The sequence below is a fragment of the Salvelinus sp. IW2-2015 genome, unplaced genomic scaffold (assembly GCF_002910315.2).
Source record: "Salvelinus sp. IW2-2015 unplaced genomic scaffold, ASM291031v2 Un_scaffold1790, whole genome shotgun sequence".
Classification (NCBI taxonomy): domain Eukaryota; kingdom Metazoa; phylum Chordata; class Actinopteri; order Salmoniformes; family Salmonidae; genus Salvelinus; species Salvelinus sp. IW2-2015.
Window position 1 is genome coordinate 179,047 of NW_019943164.1, and position 24,057 is coordinate 203,103.

Genomic DNA, 24,057 nt, shown 5'->3' on the forward strand with positions numbered 1-24,057 from the left:
TGATAAACAGTAGAAATGCAGCCAGACTACATTTCCTATGATAAACATTAGAATGCAGCCAGCTACATTTCCTATGATAAACATTAGAATGCAGCCAGCTACATTTCCTATGATAAACATTAGAATGCAGCCAGCCTACATTTCCTATGATAAACATTAGAATGCAGCAGCTACATTTCCTATGATAAACATAGAATGCAGCCAGCTACATTTCCTATGTAAAACATTAGAATGCAGCCAGCTACATTTCCTATGATAAACATTAGAATGCAGCCAGCTACATTTCCTATGAGAAACATTAGAATGCAGCCAGCTACATTTCCATGATAAACATTAGAATGCAGCAGCTACATTTCCTATGATAAACATTAGAATGCAGCCAGCTACATTTCCTATGATAAACATTAGAATGCAGCAGCTACATTTCTATGATAAAACATTAGAATGCGCCAGCTACATATGTCTCAACTCATGTGAGTAAATAAGTGCCTAAGAATGGCAGCGCGCGAGAGCTACAATTTTGCTTTATGGTACTTACAAAACAACGGATGTAGTCACTGGGGGGGCCTAGCTTAACCCGATGATGCCTTACTCGAACCTCAAGAGACATGTAGAATGCAGCCAGCTACATTTCCTTATGATAAAACATTAGAATGCAGCCCACGCTACATTCCTATGATACAACATTAGAATGCAAGCCAGCCTACATTTCTATGATAAACATTAAAGAATTGCAGCCAGCTACATTTGCCTATGATAAAACATTTAGAATGCAAGCCAGCTTACATTTCCCTATGATAAACAATATTTCCTATGATAAACATTAGAATGCAGCCAGCTACATTTCCTATGATAAACATTAGAATGCAGCCAGCTACATTTCCTATGATAAACATTAGAAATATGATGAACATGCATTCTTTTTGCAAAAAATACCTCGCTTTTTCATTGTAATCTCATTTACTTGTGCGGCTGCCAGCCAAATTGCGTTGCACTTCTGTTGTCATGTGATGAAAACAAAGATATTTTCTGTCGAATGTTAATGTATTTTACGTGAAGGGAAACTATAGTTGCACGTCCCCTGAACACTCTATAGAAGAATAAAAAAACACCTATATTTACAATATAAAACACGACCCCTGTCAATGCACAGCTGGACTCACCTGCTCAAGTGACTGGCTCAACTGCTCTGGGGAACTACGGTAAAGCTTCATAATGTWAAATAATGTAACCGGTGAAATTATGAAATTTGCAATCTGTTTTACCTCCTAACATATTGCACAAGTTGACTGCAGGTATTAACTTAAAAAGTATCGACAAATATTCAAATGTATTGAAAAAACTTCAAATAAATAGTTTTGACGGTTTTGACATACTGAAAAACCATCCTGTAGCTATTTCCAAATACCCTGGTATACCACCCAAGCCGAGCTCTTTATAAGGGAGCCAGGCTAATACTAGGGGAAGTAAGATTAGTCTGATAGATACAGGAAGAGACAGGAGAGCTGCTTCTGTCAACAGGCCTAAATAAATCACACACTGACACTTCCTGAGTGAACTCTAGAGTGTATGGTACTTCCTGCAACATCAGGTTTGATAAGTTACAGATGAACTTATATATTTAAAAAAATATATTTCATCGAGCAAACTCATAAAACCGTCAAATCTTGTCCAAGAGTAGTCACAGTGAAGATAAGAAATGTATCCTAGCCTACACAGCTGGTAAGGTTGAAGATGCTGTTGACATTCTACATAGATCTATAGCTGATAAGACTAAAGATTGTGGTGCTATCTTACCTTTATAGCGCCTAAAAACCTGTCTAAAATACTGATGGTTAGGGAGAGGGTCTCTGGATAGAGCTTGGTGTCACTGTGCAGGTCAATGAGCCAGCACACAGCCTCATCACGCTGGGCAGGGGAGATGTCTGTATCCTAGGGATAATCACAGAGGGGTCAGTTAAAATGACAGGACACCTCACAGGTCAGTTACAGAGGAGACATAGCATGAGCGTCAGTAAACAGTGAGTGATCCGTTCACATTCAGGGGGAAATAAACTCAAAAGATCCAATTAGGTTACAATATCAATGTCCAATGTATCAAAACCACTCACTTAAAAATGACTAACAAAAGTCCCAATCAAAACAACCAAAATCATAGACTTGATTAAAGTACAGAAAAATGTTTTATTGAAGGAGAGCCTGAATGTCAATTAAAGAAACAAATACAGTCAACATTTCAACTAAGAGGGTCAAGCTGTCCCTTGAAGACAAAGAATGACTTGAGGCACAGATCAACCAAACCAGTGAATAAGTAAAAGATAAGGACCAACTGACTTTCTGAACTGGTCTGCGTACCTGTAACCTGACACGGGTCTAACCAGCACCCACTGGAAGCTTTTAGCCTCAAATTACACATTATTCCCTATTTAGTGCACTACTTTTGACCAGAGCCCAAGTGCACTAGTGAATAGGATGCCATTTGGGATGCAGCCAAGTGTTGCTTTAAAGTGACCTGAACTCTAGCCTTGCCCTAAAGCCACTTCTCACCATCATGTTGCCTTGTTAAAGTGCCTCTTGACTCATCATGAAATTACTCAGTGAGCAAAACAACCAATGTACTAGGACCAAGTCATTGTCTTGACATGAATTGACTGACTGGTTTACCCCTTCTACTGCACTCCGTTTTGGGACAGGGAGTACTGTTTTACTGCACTCTGTTTTGGGACAGGGAGTACGTTTTACTGCACTCTGTTTTGGGACATGTGTCTGTTACTGTTATGTTTTAATTTCCATAGATAATTTGTAGAGAGATAAAATGTTGAAGGTCAGAGCCTTATACATTACAGTTGGATAAGGCTCAATATCCGGCTCTGGTGACACTGGCAGTAATAGCTTATCTTAGCAACATGTTGATGACCACACTGTGTACATGTGTACTTTTAGGCAAATCAGATAGATAGAAGTGTGCTGCAGTGAGTCAGCAGGAAAGAGCCTCAGATTAACAGTCAGGCAGGCATCCTTTTCGAAATCCTGTTAACTTGCTAACACTTTCAGCAGGTTACTGTTGCTAGCCAATGATCAGGGCAGGACTGTTCATTGGACTTATGAGTAGGATGGAAGTGAAAGCATGAACCTATTAGCCACAGCAGGTGCTTCAGTTTTTAAATTGAACCGTTATTTAACTAGGCAAGTCAGTTAAGAATAAATTATTATTTACAATGACGGCCTACAACGGCCAAAACCTAACCCGAACAACGCTGTGCCAATTGTGCGCCGCCCTATAGGACTCCCAATCACAGCCCATTGTGATACAGCCTGGAATCGAACCTGGGTCAGTAGTGACACCTCTATCACTGCGATGCAGTGCCTTAGACCGCTGCRCCACTCGGGAGCACAATATTTGAGTTCCCATACCAGGACTTGAACCCAGGCCCCCTGGGTGAAAACCAGAAATCCTATGGGAACCTTTAGATAATGGCCCGTTGCACTCACAAATGAATGCAAATGGGTCCTACTCCTAACAGTGACCTTAGGTGATACACATATATGTATCATATCTGTACCAAGGAAATAACCTAAGAAAGATACCACCTCAAAACAAAGTTTAACATGACCTGCTGCATTCTCTTTCATATGGACAACAGCACAGTGTTTTTGTGTTGTGGGATTCACCTGAACGCCGGTATACGTCTTTTTGGGCACGTACGCCTTCCACATCTGGGCTTCCCTAGAGGCGGCCTTTTCCAGAAGAAAAGACAGCCTCTGGCTTTCCAAGGGTTCGGCAAACTTCCTCATTGCGACCCCTGGATACGCCTCCCTCCCCACTGGATACAGCTACCTGTAAAATGCCAGAGATGATACTTTGTGTTTTACAACATGTTTATGAATTGCAGTTACACCCCAGTTAAGATGATACCAAACAATCACTTCCTTATGAATACTACTGTAACCTGGTTTACGGACACTGGTCCCCACTAAATACGCTCATTCACTTTCCCAACTAGCGAAACTCTTGTCTGTAGTAACAACCGCGATGAGGCATTCTCTCATATCGAGACGATTCAGGCTAATATTACCGATACCGTTTGTAACGAACTAGCGAGTTATGGTAACATTAGTAAACCAGTTAGTTGACGTAACAGCTAGCTAGCTACCGAACTAGCGAGAACAGAAACAAACACTAACCGATGGTAAACGTTAGCTAGCTAATAATAAAACATTTCATTAATAGACAACGCATATTATCCAAGATAACTTAATGTATTTATAAAAACGATATGGCTAGAAAGCTCTACTTCATGCTAGCTAGCATTAGCTTACCTCCCCTGCAAAGCTGTGGGAATCACAGTTTGACTTGGAAATCATCCGGTCCWTTAAACTGAGGTAAAACAAAGAGGTAAATCGGGTCTTAAGTTACTCCATCTTCGATTTCATGTTGTGTTTTATTTTGGGGATAAATGGGGGTCTTCCAAATGAAATGTATATGAAAATGGTACGGAATAGACAGATATGTCTACTTCCGAGTAGGAGACTCTGGGGAGAGAGAAATCGATCCGCATACGTGCGTCACGTAGCTGGTCCCGAAAATGAATATTGTACAAATATTTGGGATAAATGTTATTTATTATGGTAAATTAAAAATACAATTGTTGTTTTCGGGTTTATCATGATGGATTTGAGCTATGACATTACATTTGTTGTCAATTGTATTCGATGTTTGGTAGACCTATTTTCTATTGCGAATGAATCCTACTACAATATTATGTTATGTAATACGTTTCAGACGTTTTCTTTACCCTTTGCCAACCACGTCTGAATATGAAACAGATTTGTATAAATAAACCACTATTTGTGATAATACTGTGCATAGGGGACATAAATTCGAATAAAACAGAGAGACCACACACCTTGTTCTTGACAGTAATCATAAACCTGGAAAATGATTTACTGCCAATGCTTCACCCCTAAATGCATGTATACATMTTTTCTTTGAATTATTGATTTTGCTTTATAAAACCACCTCAGTGCTTGGGGTTTTGTGTGATGTGCAGGAACARTAATACAGTATCATGACTATAACATTATTATCATAAATTCCCCTAGTCATCCCTGAACCAATTTATTGAACCTCTATTTAACTAGGCAAGTCAGTTAAGAACAAATTCCCAAATATTCTGCAGACAGTTGGTTGGACCAGAAAAAAAAGAAGGAAAAAAAAGGTCGTTTTATGTTTAAATGCCCTACATACAATCCGAGCTAATTATTTCTAACCAATCGTGAGTAAAAGGGTTTGTCCAGGCATCCAATAGAAAAAAAATAAAAATTGGGCGGACTATTTGAACGGGAAAAAAGGAGAAAGATGATTGGCTCGTGGAAGTGTCAATATCGAGCTGGTGTAGATGGTGTAGAAAAACAACACTCCATACGAAATCCATTGTAATCTATAAGTAACGTTTAACCACGTTACTTATTACAACATTAGTTTGTCTAGCACTACCAACTCTTTAATAAGTACTAAATAGTAGTAAACTACAAAAGGAGGCAGACTTTCCTCGACAAGTCAAAACAAGGAGGATAGCTACGTACATGATTGGCTAACGCGACATTGACGTCCGTTTCTGGGTGTGGAAATTCTCAACATCAACAAAAAGAGAAAGAAATGAGAACTAGAGATTAAAGGGAACAAACAGAATAGTTTGGGACGTGAGAATATGTCGATGTAACTAACATAACAGGTAAATATTGAAATTCATAGTGTACATTGGATGCAGGAACTGAATAGATGTGAGGTAATGTGAAATGTTCTAATGCTGTTGTAAGACTATTTTATCTAGTTTAATTAATTCCTTCCTGAAGCCAGGATTAAATGTTTTTGTTATCATGTTTATGATTTTAAAACGGCACTATACATCTCTAWTGGTTTTGCCTTTCATGGTTGTCGATGAAATTGGCATCTTCAACTGATTTTCTCACAGCGAAAAATCTAGGTAACCCAGTTCGCTGCCTCGGCTTTGTTATTTATCTTCTCTGTTAGCTAACGTTRCCCTGGCTGGTTTAGCTTTCGCTGCTTCCTCATAGAGCAGTCGAGATTTTACACAAAAACATGTTGTTGTTTTTTTTTTACATCACCGACTAGTAGCTGCAAACCGCTTTTATTAGACTACAATTTTATATCGATTGAACACCAAGATCTATGAAAAATCGAAGGGAATTGCCAGGGAATGAACTCTGACCTGGGCAAGAWCAAGAATACCCCCCCGTCGACGATTTGATTCATTATTTGCTATCTAATAGATTCAAGCGAACTCCGTTTTGCTGTGTTATCCGTTTTTCTAGTGTCTCACAAAATAAAATAAAAAAATGGGCATAACTAGAACAGTTTTTCACTCTAAATGCTAATTAGGATTTGTTCTGGTGTATGTAAGCGTTAACCTAAGACATCTGACACCGTATCCCAGTTGAGAGAGGGGGGTTGGGCAAACCTTGAACCTATCGCCTGGGTGAATGAATGTAACGTTAATAACGGACAACCATTAACATCAGACTCTTGTTGTTTTACAGTGGAAGGATTTCAGATTTCTGTAACAATCCAGTCTAGACATGGAAGCCGTTAAACTTATGAGGGAGCTGAAAACCAATTTTGAACAGGAGATTTATTATCTYCCGAAAGAAACGGGACTCCACCTGATCGAATCAACCAGAGAGGTAGATATTCACTGCAGTACAGTAAATATGCTGTACGATCAATATTTTTTTAAATAAATTGTTAATATAAATCCTGTAACAATAACATTATGGTTAAACAAATATATATTTTTTAAAGTATCACCTATTACATATTAATACACATTTAATGCCTAAAATGTTTTATGACTTACAGAATGCCAGCCAAGGAATCWCAGCTAAATGTAGGGACGTCAAAGTGGAAGACCTCTGGAGCCTGACCAGTTTCTTTGGGTACAGCACCCAGACCTTCGTTCTGGCAGTCAACCTGCTGGATAGATTTCTGGCCATGATGAAAGTGAGCTGAAAAACCAAATAAAAGCAGACCTCAGAAAGAATTTCAACCCCTTTAAAATGTAACATTTGTTTTCCTTTCTTGACAAAAACAAACCATGACACAATGTAAAAATGACAATGGACATTAAAAGTTAAATGAAAAGTGGAGGTAGCTTGACTAATAATTGCATATGCCCACTAATTACAAGCCTTTGTGTGTGACTCCTCTTCAGGTCCAACCCAAACATTTAGCCTGCATTAGCATCAGCTGCCTCCACATCGCAGCCAAATCAGTCGAAGAAGAGTGCAACGTGTCTTCCACCAATGAACTTATTCGTATCAGCCAGTGCAAGTTTACAGTCTCGGACCTCACTCGCATGGAGAAGATCATTTCWGAGAAACTCAACTTCCAACTCGAAGCCATCACAGCCTTAACCTTTTTGCACCTATACCATAGAATCACACTCTCACACACCTCAGACAGGTAAGGCACCCATTATGACAGATATTACTTACAAATCGCCCAATTCTGAAGATAGCAATGGTGACATAATGAACTAGACATTAACTTTAAGCAGCTGTTGACATATCTGGCTTATCATTAGGGMTGGCACAATTACCTTATCTGACCAATTACGGGCATCCAAAATTCCATAACGTCACAGCCCGACTTATCATAATGGTGCTTTCAAGACAACTGGGAACTGGCCCAGCGTCGTCCGGGTTTTTACATTTTTAATTTAGCTAGGCAAGTCAGTTRAGAACAAATTATTATTTACAATGACGGCCTAGGAACAGTGGGTTAGCCTTGTTCAGGGGCAGAACGACAGATTTTTACCTTGTCAGCTCTGGGATTCGATCTAGCAACCTTTCGGTTACTGGCCCAAYGCTCAAACCACTAGGCTACCTGCCACCCCAGGGGAGGGTTTGGCCGGGCGCCTCTAAGCTGACTTCGGTCGCCAGTTGTACGGCGTTTCCTCCGACACATTGGTGCGGCTGGCTTCCGGGTTAAGCGAGCAGKGTGTCAAGAAGCAGTGCGGCATGGCAGGGTCGTGTTTCAGAGCATGCATGGCTCTCGACCAGACSTGCTCAATGGGATTGAGATCCGGGCTCTTCGCTGGCTATGGCAGAACACTGACATTCCTGTCTTGCAGGAAATCACCCACAGAACRAGCAGTATGGCTGGTGGCATTGTCATGCTGGAGGGTCATGTCAGGATGAGCCTGCTGCAGGAAGGATACCACATGAGGGAGGAGGATGTCTTCCCTGTAACGCACAGCATTGAGATTGCCTGCAATGAYAACAAGCTCCGTCCGATGATGCTGTGACACACCGCCCCAGACCATGACGGACCCTCCACCTCCAAATCGATCCCGCTCCAGAGTACAGGCCTCGGTGTAACGCTCATTCCTTCAACGATAAATGCGAATCTGACCATCAYCCCTGGTGAGACAAAACCGCAACTCGTCAGTGAAGAGCACTTTTTGCCAGTCCTGTCTGGTCCAGCTACGGTGGGTTTGTGCCCATAAGCAACGTTGTTGCCGGTGATGTCTGGGGAGGACCTGCCTTACAACAGGCCTACAAGCCCTCAGTCCAGCCTCTCTCAGCCTATTGCAGTCTGAGCACTGACGGAGGGATTGTGCGTTCCTGGTGTAACTCGGGCAGTTGTTGCCATCCTGTACCTGTCCCGAAGGTGTGATGTTCCGATGTACCGATCCTGTGCAGGTGTTGTTACACGTGGTCTGCCACTGCGAGGATGATCAGCTGACCGTCCTGTCTCCCTGTAGCGCTGTCTTAGGCGTCTCACAGTATGGACATTGCAATTTATTGCCCTGGCCACGTCTGCAGTCCTCATGCCTCCTTGCAGCATGCCTAAGGCACGTTCACGCAGATGAGCAGGGACGCTGGRCATCTTTCTTTTGGTGTTTTTCAGAGTCAGTAGAATGGCCTCCTTAGTGTCCTAAATTCTCATAACTGTGGCCTTAATTGCCTACCGTCTGTAAGCTGTTCGTGTCTTAACGACCATTCCACAGGTGCATGTTCATTAATTGTTTATGGTTCATGGGGAACAGTGTTTAAACCCTTTACAATGAAGATCTGTGAAGTTATTTGGATTTTTATGAATTATCTTTGAAAGACAGGGTCCTGAAAAGGGGACGTTTCTTTTTTTGCTGAGTTTATATGTGTGTGTATATACATACACACAAAAATCCCAATCGGAGCTTGTTCCCCCCCCCCTCATTGTTTCCAAAGTGACATTAATCCTTACTGTGAAAGGACAGCACTGGTTGTATCTACTGTAACAGCGTTACTGAACATTTTCAGATAACATGTTGCCCACCATCAGTTATGTAACAAAGTAACCTAATGACCTTGTTTTCCCATCGAACTGATTCAAATGAATTTTGTCTAAACATTTTCCCTTTGTCTCTCATAAAGTAAGGAGGCCCTGAACCTGAACACACTAGAGGCCCACCTCAAAGCCTGTCTCTGCCGCATCACATTCTCCAAAGCTAAAGTAAGGCATGACCCCAGAGCATAACAGTCCCCAGCGTCTATAGGCCTAGTTACATATTCCAGTAGACCTCTAGGCAGCAGTTTCTGATGTATGGTTTTCTTCTTTGTTCTCTTCCAGCCGTCCGTCTTGGCCCTGTCACTCCTCACTCAAGAGATTGAAGCCATGCAGTCTGTTGACATGCTAGAAATAGCACATAGTGTTCAGAGACATCTCAAGGTACACAACTACTGTTGTGTCAAAAGCCGCGAGGACTTATCACAAAATAAAGTATTCCTTTGGTTAACAAAGTAACACAATCCAGTTTCCTGTCATATTTGCACACAAATACATTTTTTGCCCTGGAACCAGTGTTACATAGTGTGCCCTAAAGCCCTAGTCCATAAGGTTTCATATGACAACTGACCCATATGGGAGGCCATTTTACATTCTCGGCCTCAAGTTCCCAACTGCCATCCTTTTACAACACCTGGAACCCATCCCAATGGTATTTACTGACCCTGTCAATTATGTTACCGTGGTGTCCAATGTTATGATGACCTGGTCTTCTTTTACAGATCACTGACACTGAGCTGCTACACTGGAGGGGGCTAGTGGCCAAGTGTATGTCTGACTACTCTTCTCCTGAATGTAGCAGACCCAACAATAAGAAGCTTGTCTGGGTCGTGTCGAGAAGGACAGCTCAGAACCTTCACACCAGCTCCTACAGCGTCCCTGAACTGCCAACCATTCCTGAGGACTGCTGGGACGAAAGGTAAACAGGAATACATGATGAATACTGTACCCGTAGGAGGAAGAAATACTTCAACATGCTCATTAAAAACACATTTAGACAGTAGGCATATATTCTGGAAAATAACATTTTCAAATAGATTCTTGGAGAGGACACACTATTACGAGATTCATCTATATACACACTGTATGACAACAGAAAACGCTTTGGAAAATCCCCAGACAACTGAATACTACACTGAACAAAAATATGAAAGGCAACAATTGGCCCAGCCACTGGTTAGCCAGGCCCACCTACTGGTTAGCCAGGCCCACCTACTGGGCAGCCAGGCCTAGACACTGGGCAGCCAGGCCCACCTACTGGGCAGCCAGGCCCAGACACTGGCCAGCCAGGCCCAGCTAATCAGAATTAGTTTTAACCCACAAAAGGGCTTTATTACACAGAAATACTTCTAAGTTCAACACTTAACATGTTGCATTTTTTGTTCAGTTTAAAGGGCACATTTAAATACCTCCCCCAACAATTAAGCCCCACCCATCCAGTGTATGGCCACTCCTAGTTTCAGTTCTTACAGTACACTATAGTACTCCTGGTATGCAACCTGTGACTCACGGCCCTGCCTGTTACATCAGTTAGCCTAGCCCTACAGCCTTTCTACAGAGRCCCATCCCTGTCTGCCTGGCTCCCTCACATTGCTCACAATTACTCAGACATGACATGTATGCGGGTGAGTGACTTGTCACTTCCTACCTGCCTAGCAACCGGTTGCCATAACGGCTCAACCACATTGTTGCACAACCAGTTAAATCTCCACATTTCAAAGATKACTTGAATTGTTGGGATTAGTCCTGTAGTCAAACAATAATAGTAAGGATGAAAATACATGAACTGCAAACAGGATCAACGATGAAAACAAATTAAATATTAACGTATTCAATTGTTTCCCCCCCCTTTGTTCTTTCAGCGAGGACTCGTGTGAAGACATGAGTTCTGGGGAGGAGAGCCTGAGCAGTTCCCTGGGCTCTGATGCAGAGGGCCCTTACTTCCCTCTTTACCTCCTCTGCCAAAGCAACCACCGAAACAAATGCCACCATACCAAACCCCTGTGAAGGAGCCACAGTGCCTGGGTTCCACCGTTTATATACTGTAGGGTTATGTTCATTAGTGAAACGTTTTGTAGCGTTAGACACATTTAGCAAGTCACGTTTAACCTGTGACAGCACATTTTGGTTCCTGGTGAATACGACCCAGAAAAAAAACGAGAGAAAAAAACAACGTTCCTATAAAACATATTTAATTTTCTTAGTTCAATAGGGCTACCAGTGTGGCCTGTTACAAACCGATCAATATACTGTATCTATCTTATTTTAAGCTAAACAAAAAAGACATTATTGGGAAGACTTAAACAATCCTGAAAGGCAGCGGAATCCATCAACTCAAAGATAAAACGTTTTTAAAACTATTTTTGTTGTTGTAGATGTAGCGTTAAAGTGTTGGTGGTGCATGTTTGGATTTGTAACATTCCAGCCACATCAGACAGTCTACATCTCAAACGGTATCCTATGTAGTGCACTACTTTGAACCAGAGCCGAATGAGCCCTGGGTCAAAAGTAGTGCGCTATAGAGAATAATAGTGTACCATTTAGGATGCACTGTAGAACACAGCCAAGGTACAATAGACTTGTCTGGGGAGTTACAACATGTACATTACATGTTATCGTTGAGTTGTGTTCAGTGCCCGGTGGTCCGGTTAACCCTCTACAAGGTTCAACTGTCAAAAGCCAACATCTGTTTGCATGTTATTATTCAGAAAAACAACATGTGTGTGTGTGTATGATCTAGTTAACCTCTAAATTTGCCTATTTTTTTATTTTTTTTAGGTCGTAGGATAACTTATATTTGGATGGTATGTAAGCTAGCTCTGTGGAAGAAAAATGTATGGGTGGAGTTTCTCATAATGTAAATTTGTATAATGTAAAAAAAGAAAAAAAAGCTGTGAATAGTATCTTTGTAGATATTAACTTATTTGTAATTATTTTTGCCAATGTTGTATGACAACAAAAAAAACTATTTTGACATCTGAATCTCTGGTCTTTTTGATTTTGACTATCAAAAATAGTTGTTTGAAATGTTTTGCTTCAGTAAGCTGTATGCCTGTACTGGCCTATTTGAACACAACCCAGAGGCAATAACTTTGGACAACATTGAGTAATGTTCTAGGTCTAGAGACATTCCCAGAATTGTCTTATAACCAAAGTCGGTAGCCACTTCAGTACTGGCATATAACCAAAGCCAGTCGCTCAACCAAACCTGTTTCAGTTAGATAATAGATAAGATGCTGGTCAAGAACAATATTAATGAATATAGATTTTATTTTAAACCCCAACAAAAATATTCTGTGACTTCATACTTTTGGTTTCTAGAATATCCCAGAAATCTCTCAATAGCCAATTCGCACTTCACAGTTCTGTCACGTAACACATAAAATCAACCAGAAAAACAAAAAGTTGAAAGATCCCTCGCCATAGTTCCATCCATCATAATCATCTCATTTGAAAAATAACTGTTGGCTGTGAGGCTACATCCACCAATACTCAGATCAGAAACCCATACGAGACTTCTTCCTTTTGGGTTGTGAGGAGGTCAGTCCCACTTTCAGGTTCCTCTGTGAAGTAGAGATGGAGGACAGCTGAGAAGAGGTGGCCAAAGGAGTATGATGTCTGCTCTCATTAAACCCTACTCCCTGTGAGGCATCCATAGGCTCCTGGGATCCAAAGAGAGAATTTAAATAATCCTGATTCTGTGGCTTGGGCTTCTGGGTTGCCACCACCGTTCTCAAAATGCCCGCCGCGCTGGAGTCAGAACCTACTGTTGTCCAGGGCAACAACTTACCAACGGTGGGCTGTTTTTGGGGTGTAAACAGTGGCTCGGAACTAGTGAACTGTGAATAGGGGATAGTGGGCAGTGAACTACTACTGCTCTGTGAATAGGGGATAGTGGGCAGTGAACTGCTACTGCTCTGTGAATAGGGGATAGTGGGCTGGGAGAGGAAACTACTAAGCTGCTTCAGTGGTGTAGTTGGTTTTGAACCAAACACCCTATGAGGTGTTGTGGGCTGTGAGTTACTGGTCTGTGGTGTTGGTGTGGTAGCCCTCGGTGTACCCGGCTCAGACAGGGTGGCCCACTTGGTGTTGTAGCAGCTTTTGGCCGCACTGTCTCCGTCGGAGCTGGCGTACTGACTGGCTGCCGAGGACCAACCGGAGAGAGAGGCGCTGTCCAGGTCTGATTGGTAGCTGACGGACGAGGTGAAGCTGCCTGATAGGTCGATACGACTGTGAGCCTTTGCCTGTTTCTGTCTCCTCCTCTTCCTCCGCAGAGCCTTCACCTTCAAAAWTCAACCAATGAATATGTCAATCGAATATCTCCATTGTCCCAATTGGGAAATGTATAGTCAGGGTGAAAACCAACAGTCACAATAACCACCACCTCAACGAGAACATTCAGAAGGAAACAGCGTTTTGGAACATTCAGATAGATAACGACCAGAACAAAACATGCTTTTCTGACATGTTGAACAAGGAATCATGTCAGTTCTATTGATGCCATTTATATCTGCAGCGTTGGACACGTGGTCCAGATACACACATGATAAATTAGAATAGAGATGGGTTACCTTCTCCTCTCGGTTCAGCCCCAGCCTCTCCTCCCACCAGCTCCTCCATCCCCCCAGCCCAGGCTCCCACGATGCGCTCATCCTCTCGCTCAGCACATCAGCCCACTCAGAGGGCTCCACGGGTGCCGGGACAGGGACCAGAGCCAGGGGTTTGAGGCAGGTGTTCCTGTGGACGAGGACATGTCCATTCCTCATGGTTTCCCTCAGGTCCTTCCTCAGGGTCCGACGACAGTGATCTTCCAACGGGTCTTTCTGAAGGCTGTCGTCGGGTAGAAGATACTTGGTTTTTGTGGTCTTGTGTGGGAGATWGCGGCGCTTCCGGGGGCACTTGAACAGTTTGAGGATCCACTTCCTCCAAACCAACAGAGCCTCATCACTGACTTTGGCCTTTGGGCTGACGGGGTTAATGTTAACATTAGTGTCCAAAGACTGGACTGTAGGTAGAGGAGCAGTAGCAGCGGTTTCCTGAGTATCAGTTAATCCTGTGTTTGTCGCTAGCGTCAGGTACGGGTCGTCATGAGGGTTGTTGATAACCATCTCCAGTCCAGCCCTAGGAGTGTCCCACGGCTGTCCCCTTCCCTCGAACCCAGAGTCATCTGCAGGAGACTGGGGTCCAGAGGAATACCATGTTTCACCTAGGGCACTACTTCTTGAGGTTCCTAACGTTTGATGCGGCTGTTTTCTTAATGTTTCAACTGGTTGTTTTAGTCTCTGTACATCTCCACTACGTCCCTCGGGTCCCACGGAGTTCTGGGTTGGTGCTGGTGGGTCGTCTTTACTGAAGGACTCAGTCTGGGACTTTAGCGTGTGGTAAAAGATGTCTCCGGCCTCAGTGAGTTGCAGCACACAGATACAGTCCTCCTTGGCTTGACTCTGATGGATGACAGTAAGACCTGAAAGGACAGAAAATATGAGTTTATGAGCCCATTTAACATAAAAGCACCAACTTCACTAATTATGCTCAATGAGAAAACTAAACTGAAAGTAATTTTGCCAGATATGTAAACATGATGATGCATTTGGCATGGACAGTTACATCTCAAACACATCGACAATAACATCCCATAAACAAACATAACATGCTTAGGGACACATTTTCAATACAACTTTATTTACAGTCTTTATTTACACAGTTCTTACCAGCAGCAGGATTGGCTAGTCTGTCCTGGGCATGGTGCTGTCTGTGGGGGAGTTGGACAGGCAGGTGTCCAAGGCTGTCTCTGGGGCTGAGCAAGGCYCGAGGTGGGCCTCTGGTGACGCAGGCCTCCTCCCTACCACCTGGAGAACCAGACGGAACAGTAGACATTACACAAAGTCAATAGCCATGTGTGTGCGTCCCAAGTGGCACAGCAGTCCAAAGCTCCAGAGTGGTGCAGCAGCGGTCTGAGGCACTGCATCTCACTGCTAAAGGCATCACTACAGACACCCTGGTTCGATTCCGGTGCTAAATCACAACCGGCTGTGATCGGGAGTCCCATAGGGCAGCACTTGGCCCAGCATCGTCCGGGTTAGAGGAGCGTTCGGCCGTCGTTGTAAAATAAGAATTTATTCTTAACCGACTTGCTCCCAAGGTTAAATAAAAGAAAATTACATTGATCAAATAGTCAGTGTCAGCATCTCTGTTCAGTTACAGACAGACCTGGGTTCATATAGTATTTGTTTTATTTGCAAGTGCTCCAGGAACTCCAGGCTCAATGACAAAGTCGTTTTTTTTTTGTTCAGGTGGACAGTAAGACTGGTTGGTCAACAGGAGACTGATGCACAGGATTTACTCAAACAAAAACCCCAACCTGGCACACACACACTAGAACAACTGTACACACCTGAGTACTGTAGCAGGATCACTTCCTGTGATCTCTGAGAGCCCAGCAGCACCTTAGTAGTCCCTCCCCCCGACGGCAACCCCGCCACGACCTGGGCAAACATGGGAGGATGCTCCATCATGTGATCCCACTGGATCATGGGGAGGCAGGGGAAACGCTCATCCATGACGTAAGCAGAGTGCTGTGAATGATAAAGATCACAAAAACAGCTGAAGAAACAGGAGTCGTTTTGTTTTTCTTTAGGTCAAAAGCAGGAGTCGTTTTGTTTTTCTTTAGGTCAAAAGCAGGAGTCGTTTTGTTTTTCTTTAGGTCAAAAGCAGGAGTCGTTCGTTGTCAATGTGGCCCGTTGTGAGGCTTGTGAAACAAAGAGTTGTTCCTTAGAGCTGGAATACAACTGGATACATTCCAGAACTGTGAAGTGAACAAGGAACTGACACATATGCAAATAAAGATGAATGGCACTGTAGAGCCCTGACGTGATAGGTCAATTAGAATGTAATTAAGGTACTGTACCTGTGTGGTGACGAGGTGGTGGAAGGTGTGGACATCTCTCAGGTAATTGGACAGGATGACTCTCTCGCCACTCTTACAGTCAGGAGTTTGGCCGATACGAAACAGCGTGTGGCTGCAATGATCTTTGGTCTGTAAAGACAGAGACACACACAATGTTAACATCTACCAAATCTCAGGTCACTTCATATTTCTCAAAACCAAGATTGTTAAAAAATATATATATTTTATAGCAGTCATGTTGTTCCATTTCCAATTGTAAACACGTAAGAGATGATCTCATATTGCTAGGTTAAAAACATTCAGAATAGAAATATTAGGAAACGGGTTTGTCAAATCAGCACAGCAACAAAAACAACAAATACCCACGGACTGGCTTTACTGTCTTCTATTACCCTGATATCAGTGAGCTCCACACCTGTCCGGTCAGCATACACCATCACCCTGGGGTGGCCAGAGAAGTCACACCATCTCCATGACGACTTAGAATTGAAGTACAGGTTACTGTACTCCTGACGGAACTTCTGCAAACTAAAATATGACAAGAGGTAACACAGTGATACGGGTAACACGTCCTACAGCCCGAGAGACGATACGGGAAACACGTCCCACACGGCGAGAGACGATACGGGAAACACGTCCCACACGGCGAGAGACGATACGGGTAAACACGCGCACAACCTTGGCTACACTTAAGAAAAAAYATTTWGGTTTATTTCATTCCATTTACGAATTGTCAACTTATTCATTGTCTTTAGTTTGGAGTGCTCCTGTCAATCTTCAGTAAGGATGCAACTGATTACGCATACAATGTTGCAAGCACAAGCTGCTTTGGGCCAGACCAAGTTAATAGTTCATACAATGTTGCAAGCACAAGCTGCTTTGGGCCAGACCAAGTTAATAGTTCATACAATGTTGCTTACAGACAGGCATAGCCAATGTCATTTATAGGATATTTATTTTTATCCWGATTTTTTCTAGAGGATAGATATGTTATTTTGTTTTTTGTTGCTTTATGTAGGCTATTTTTACATAATAACAATGTAAATAGAAGTTTCTTTTGGATTTGTATCATTTAGATAGAATTATGATTAACCACATGAGTGCTTTTGAGATATGAAGACTATTATAAATTAAACTGTTCTATGAAAACGTGGCCTATGAAAATCATAACTGGCACGCAGATCAGTAGAAATGGTACGATAACTTGGCACTCCAAATGGGAAAAAATGTTGCCGACCGCTGGTGTAGCCCATTACCGGCAACAGTCCCTTTCGTGGATTTAACAATGGTGGAAGTGTACACTTTTTAGGGAGAGTGGTCATGGAGAACAGTAGATAATTGGGGCAGGGGTTCAGTGACAGGTATCTAAGCCTCTTACCCTTTCCCCACCGTCCATAGATAGGCAGCTCCACTCTCACTGGTCACCAGAARCTCTCCAAGGACATGGGGACTAAAAGACAACAAAATCTCCTGTTTTTACCAAGGTTTWCATTATAAAGAGTCTGTAGCAGGGTTAGGGTCAATTCCATTTAAAATTCCAGTCAATTCAGTTAGTACACTCACATTTCAATTCCATTTCTTAATTTCAAAAAGCATTGAAGAGAATTTGAATTTCAGTATACTTCCTGAATTGACCCCAATCCTGGTCTGTCGTAGAAACCGTACATAATCATGAATACTAACTTGACTGCAAAAACTATTCCTAAAAATCAGTGACAGACGCTGAGAAAACCTATCATAAAGGTGTACAATATATGTGACGAACAATCCTAGGTCCAGTCAACAGAGACTAGCTTGCTAGAGCGTCCGTCTCCTTAGACTCCGGCTTGTCAGAGCCAGACAGACCTTTTATCACCACAGACATTCAGAACCAGCGCTAAACAGTATAGGAGAACACCCAAAGCTTTCACTATGACAGCAAACAGAACGACCTAAAGAGGCCCTGTAGCAGAACGACCTGTAGCAGAACGACCTGTAGCAACGAGCCTATAGCAGAACACAGAACGACCTATAGCAGAACACAGAACGACCTATAGCAGAACACAGAACGACCTGTAGCAGAACACAGAACGACCTGTAGCAGAACACAGAACGACCTGTAGCAGAACGACCTGTAGCGGAAACACAGACGACCTGTAGCAAACACAGAACGACTGTAGCAGAACACAGAACGCCTGTAGCAGACGACCGTAGCGGAACACAGAACGACCTGTAGCAGAACACAGAACGACCTGTAGCAGAACACAGAACGACCTGTAGCAGAACACAGAACGACCTGTAGCAGAAACACAGAACGACCTGTAGCAGAACGACCTGTAGCGGAACACAGAACGACCTGTACGACGACCTGTAGCGGAACACAGAACGACCTTGAGCGGAACACAGAACGACCTGTAGCGGAACACAGAACGACCTATAGCGAACACAGAACGACCTGTAGCGGAACACAGAACGACCTATAGCGGAACACAGAACGACCTATAGCGGAACACAGAACGACCTATAGCGGAACACAGAACGACTATAGCGGAACACAGAACGACCTATAGCGAACAGAACACCTATAGCGAACACAGAACGACCTATAGCGGAACACAGAACGACCTATAGCGGAACACAGAACGACCATAGCGAACACAGAACGACCTATAGCGGAACACAGAACGACCTATAGCGGAACACAGAAGACCTATAGCGGAACACAGAACGACCTATAGCGGAACACCAGACGAACTATAGCGGAACACAGAACGACCTATAGCGGAACACAGAACGACCTATAGCGGAACACAGAACGACCTATAGCGGAACACAGAACGACCTATAGCGAGAACACAGAACGACCTATAGCGGAACACAGAACGAGCTATAGCGGAACACAGAAACGACCTATAGCGGAAACACAGAACGAGCCTATAGCGGAACACAGAACGACCTATAGCGAACACAGAACAGACCTATAGCGGAACACAGAACGACCTATAGCGAACACAGAACGACCTATAGCGGAACACAGAACGACCTATAGCGGAACACAGAACGACCTATAGCGGAACACAGAACGACCTATAGCGGAACACAGAAACATAAATTACCATCAAATACTGTCACACCATCAAAAATGATAAATATTGTGTTAAAACATACTAGGGGTGCACAATGAATCAATTATTTAATTTCTATGACTCCCACAGTTCACCCAAGTGGGTCAATTTTTAATCAATCGCTATTCGATTATTTGCCCACATCATGCAGACTTAAGACATATATATATATATATATATATATATGCATATGTCTCGCAAGACGTGCAATGACTACGGGTGGTTTACTCGGTGACTACAGCCGGTTTACACGAGGGCTGGCCGGTTTACACGAGGGCTACCTTTCTTACAGGAGGGGAGACGCACAGTCACAGGCCGCTCCAACCTACCTGGCACTGAGACATGTAGCTGGCTGCTTGGTCTGAATGACCTCCAAAGTCTTAGGGATGTCCTTCTCACTGACCTTCCAGACACCACACAGGTAGTCACAGCGCACCCCCACGTGACCTACGATAGGAACACAACGACAGAGTCAGTTCACCAGACAGAGTCAGTTTAACACGGCAAGTTGTTATGTAAAGAGTTCGTGCTGCATGTCCATTCAACAGCAAGATAAATGGTTAAAACTCAAACTACAGGCCTTCTAAGTGGCACAGCGGTCTAAGGCATTACTACGGTCCCCGGTTCATATCCCAGACTGTGCCACAACCGGCCATGTTCGGGAGTCCCATAGGACGGCTCACAATTGGCCCAGCGTCATCCAAGTTAGGGGAGGGTTTGGTGGGGCTCTAGCGATTCCTTGTGGCAGGTCAGGTGCCCGCGGGCTGACCCCGGGCGCCTGCGGGCTGACCCCGGGTGCCAGTTGAACTGTGTTTCCTCTGAAACATTGGTGTGGCTGGCTTCCGGGTTAAGCTGGCGGGTGTTAAGGAGCGCGGTTCGGCAGGTCATGTTTCAGAGGACGCATGACTCGACCTTCGACTCCCGAGCCCGTTGGGGAGCTGCAGCGATGAGACAAGATCGGGGAGAAAAGGGGGGTAAAAACACCCCCCCCCCCAAAAAAAAAAAACTACAAAAAAATGTCAACTCAAACTAGACAAAGGAAATAGACGAAGAAAACATGACCTGAACTGGGGTCAACTCGATTTCATTCATTCAATTCGGGAAGTAACCTGGAATTCCACATTTTCCCTTAGCAATGAGGAAATTGGAATTTCAGTTAAACCTACTTCCTGAATTAAACATCAACCCCAAAAACAAACAAAAAACCAGGATATAATATTGCACAAGCATTTATGGATGCTAATGATGTTACTGTGCTTACATTCATCCTGCTGAAGGCCAATGGTGATCTGTCTGATTGTACCATTGAGCTGGAATGAGAGAGGCTTGTGGCTCACATCAAAACATGGAGGCTTCCCTTCTTGAAACTCTAGCACCACCCTGTGGAAGTCTGAGATACTGCATTAAGGACTTTTGATGTGGTCCTTGAAACGGGTTGAATAAAAGTGAATGAATTACTGCAAAATTATAAAATCACCAAAAATATCCCTATGACTGTTTTMCAGGTTGTAAAGGCCTCAATGGAAGGGGGAAAGGGCAGGCCACCAGTAAAAATATTTCAAGACAGATATTCCTGATAAGATTACATTGAAGGATACTAAGCTTGTTAAGGCCAGCTTTCCCAGGGTACACCAGACAGCCTTGCTGAGAGATACTGGTGTTGGTAAAGGAAATGTACCCTATGGCACCCCCAGTGGCGTGGTCAGAGAACTGCTCCTGCCCTCTCTGATAGGTCAGCTCCTCATGGAGATGATCAGCTAGCAGGGCTGGAGGGATGTCATGGATCACATCTGATAACAGGTTGTGGTACCTTTTGGCCTGCCGCTCCAAATGAGTTAACTCGCACCTAGGTAGACGACAGAGAACCTTTGAAATAAACCTAGGTAGACGACAGAGAACCTTTGAAATAAACCCAGGTAGAGGACAGAGAACYTTTGAAATAAACCCAGGTAGAGGACAGAGAACCTTTGAAATAAACCCAGGTAGAGGACAGAGAACCTTTGAAATAAACCTAGGTAGAGGATAGAGAACCTTTTCTATAAACTTGAATGCAATGATGGATGGACAACCAGGGGAGCTAGTAGTCAGAGGGCACCACCAAGGAAAATAAGAATTTCATACTTTGTTTTCTAAACTCAACAGCTTCTTGCGGAGCAATAACCCTTCTAGGTAGGGTGGATGAAAAGGTGATTGTGTGCACTTGATGACCACTGAATCAGAAGCCATCACCACAGCACTGGYCACTAACATGGGACCGTCACATCATGAAATGCCATGGTAGGATCAGGATATTGCATAGCAGGGACTTTCAAAATCGCCTCAAGGTGAATGTGATGTGCACAGCCTACATCTATAAAAATATACAGGTCGGATGGTGGAACGGCTCGCTGTAGAGCAGTGTCTCAGCTAGGACATAAGGCCTAGAGTTCCTCACTATGTACTTACTTTTTGTATTTAAATGTGTGCATGAAGCGCTTCATCTGCCACATGTGAACAGCATTTCTTTCACTTGCCTGGAAAATTACAAAACAAGTGGTTAAACTTCATTYCATATATTGTCTTGCACACACAAAGCATCGAGAAAAAAAAAAAAATAGACATCAGGACAGTCACCTTTCTCCTCCCCTGTCTAAAGTGGAAGTTATCCCCCAGGATGTGGCTCATTGTGCAAAACGCATCCTTGTACTTGTACTGGTAGAAGTTCTGCATCTACAAAAAGGAGAARTCATCCAAATATAAATCAAGTTATATCAGTGTGTGTTCACAGTGAAAAAATAAATAAAATCAGGAAGTAAAAAAGGTTCTTACTTGCTCTGAAAAATCCAAAGGATCCGACAGTGCTGTTGATGACCATTTGTGGCCTAAAAAACCACCCCAAAAAGTAAAATATTTCATTTCAAATGATGAGTGACATGGACAAGAGTAACAATTGTCTAAGAATCTTATCCTTATCAAACAATAGGAAACGCACTGACGGGCCAATACCTCTTTTTGGTCGCAGAAGTGGTATTGCTATCGGTTCCACTGGCACCCAAGTCTCTCCCTTCACTTGGTGTTGAGATTCGAACTTCCAATCTACTTTTGGTAGACTAACGTCGTTCTAAAAAATATATATATATATATTTATTTTTTAAACAAACTCCAGTAAAATAGCAAAGGATTTTCAGGGTGAAAGTGATTTTAAACAAGACTCTGGCCTACGATCATCCTTAGCATAGTAGGGGGAACACAGTGAGCTAGAAAGTGCATTGCTAGCATCGATTTCATCATCACAACTCACCTCGTGTAGAGCGACGTTGACTTCCAACACTTGACCATACGAACCCCAACCTCCGACGTTATGTCTAAACGTAGAACTGGGGGGCCCAGAGTTGAAATAAACCGGGAAAAGTTTCTGTGGGAAATTGTAATCCATGTCTGAAAGAATCGCAACCTATCGGCCTGGTATGACCAGTCTGGGCATGTTCTACTAASGTTAGATAGTTAACTGTAAATGTGTCTAGGCTAGCAGCCGCTAGCTAGATAACTAAGTCTCCGCTCTCATTGAGCCCACTTTAAAATGTGAAATTTCCGTTCCGACACGATATTTGAAAATAAAAGTTAAGTCAATTCAGCTATAGAAATCCAGCGATATTGACGGGACACGTGCAACACAAAAAAAATAGGCACCACTCCAGCAGTGCGAATGGCGTACGTAGGCAATAAGCTTTTCCATTAGTTACAACAGTCACACAGTCAAATGTGGCTATATCGTAAACGTTTATGAAAACAACAATTAACTKTTTTGTCTTCAATTAAGATTGGGGTTASGCATAAAGTTAGCAGTGTAGTTAAGGTAAGGGTTAGGTTCAAAATCACATTTTAAGAARATCAATTGTAGAAATTGGCGGGGAAATTACTTTGTGGCTGTGGTAACTAGTGACGACCGGAAAAAAGGGGAGGTGTAGTCGACCACACCATTGGTCAAAAATAGCCAACGTCATAAGAGTGACAGGAAGTTTGGCCAGTGAGATCTGCGTACCTACAGAACATTTTTTTTTKGGACGCCGAAATTGATAATGACAGCCGTATCACAGAGTTTATTAACCCAGAGGCGCAACATGGCAAGACTTCCGGGACCGCTTGAGAAAGTGTTCCAACAGACGAAGCCAGSGTTTGGGATTTGAGAAGTCAATGAGAGAAGTAAAATATTCTTCCTTAGTTGTTTATTTTCTCGAAATCTAAAGACAACCTAGATTTGAGTCAATGTTATTAATCCAACCTTGTGGAAGAGACAAACTGATACGTTTTTATTTTTGTCAAAAACAACTTTATATTGAAGGAGTGCCTTTCAGTTGGCGCATGCGCAGTTTGCCGCGAGAGGACCGTTATTTTTTATTTTTTTATTTAACTCTTTATTTAACTAGGCAAGTCATGAGTTTAGCTAGCCAACTTCACCATGACATCGCCTAAAAGTGCGATCGGAAATCTATTGGATAAGCAGTTTTAGCCTATCTTTATACTGTACTGTCGATTACTGTATTTTTTTCGACCTAGCTGAACACAAGGAACTATTTTACAATGAGGGGATTCTATTATCTGGCCCGGGTTACCCGGTAGGAGGTGTTTRCACCGGGTGAAAAGTGATTGCATTCGTTTGGGAACCGGGCTGCCTCTCGGGCGTGAGCCAGGTGCCCAGTTCAAAATCCACTGCGAAG

At 43.1% G+C, this 24,057-nt stretch overlaps 3 protein-coding genes across 4 annotated transcripts in view; 1 reads left to right on the forward strand and 2 right to left on the reverse strand.

Annotated features, from left to right (window-relative positions):
- ccni (cyclin I) overlaps positions 1-4,548 on the reverse strand; it is a 26,077-nt gene extending 21,529 nt beyond the window's left edge. For both annotated transcript variants that reach the window (XM_024139384.2, XM_024139385.2), the window contains exons 1-3: positions 4,321-4,548; positions 3,673-3,838; positions 1,798-1,932 (exon numbers count right to left, since the gene is read on the reverse strand). In XM_024139384.2, the coding sequence (XP_023995152.1) occupies positions 1,798-1,932; positions 3,673-3,795 (258 nt within the window). In that variant the 5' untranslated portion in view covers positions 3,796-3,838; positions 4,321-4,548. The remainder of the gene's footprint in view (positions 1-1,797; positions 1,933-3,672; positions 3,839-4,320) is intronic.
- Positions 4,549-5,636: 1,088 nt separating this feature from the next.
- LOC112071979 (cyclin-G2) lies at positions 5,637-11,999 on the forward strand. Its single transcript, XM_024139387.2, has 8 exons — positions 5,637-5,735; positions 6,562-6,705; positions 6,881-7,021; positions 7,233-7,483; positions 9,439-9,517; positions 9,635-9,733; positions 10,072-10,268; positions 11,212-11,999. Exons 2-8 carry the CDS (start codon positions 6,601-6,603, stop codon positions 11,354-11,356), a joined length of 1,017 nt encoding a protein of 338 aa, XP_023995155.1. The 5' UTR covers positions 5,637-5,735; positions 6,562-6,600; the 3' UTR covers positions 11,357-11,999.
- A 602-nt stretch (positions 12,000-12,601) lies between these two features.
- Positions 12,602-23,085, reverse strand: taf1c (TATA-box binding protein associated factor, RNA polymerase I subunit C). The gene is made up of 15 exons (XM_024139386.2): positions 22,641-23,085; positions 22,346-22,460; positions 22,169-22,221; positions 21,974-22,069; positions 21,806-21,873; positions 20,959-21,206; positions 20,622-20,750; positions 19,690-19,807; positions 17,635-17,706; positions 16,649-16,784; positions 16,257-16,385; positions 15,744-15,924; positions 15,061-15,198; positions 13,921-14,813; positions 12,602-13,632 (listed from the first exon to the last, which is right to left on the reverse strand). The coding sequence occupies exons 1-15, from the start codon at positions 22,773-22,775 to the stop codon at positions 12,847-12,849; spliced, it is 3,297 nt and encodes a 1,098-aa protein (XP_023995154.1). The 5' UTR covers positions 22,776-23,085; the 3' UTR covers positions 12,602-12,846.
- Positions 23,086-24,057: the final 972 nt, after the last annotated feature.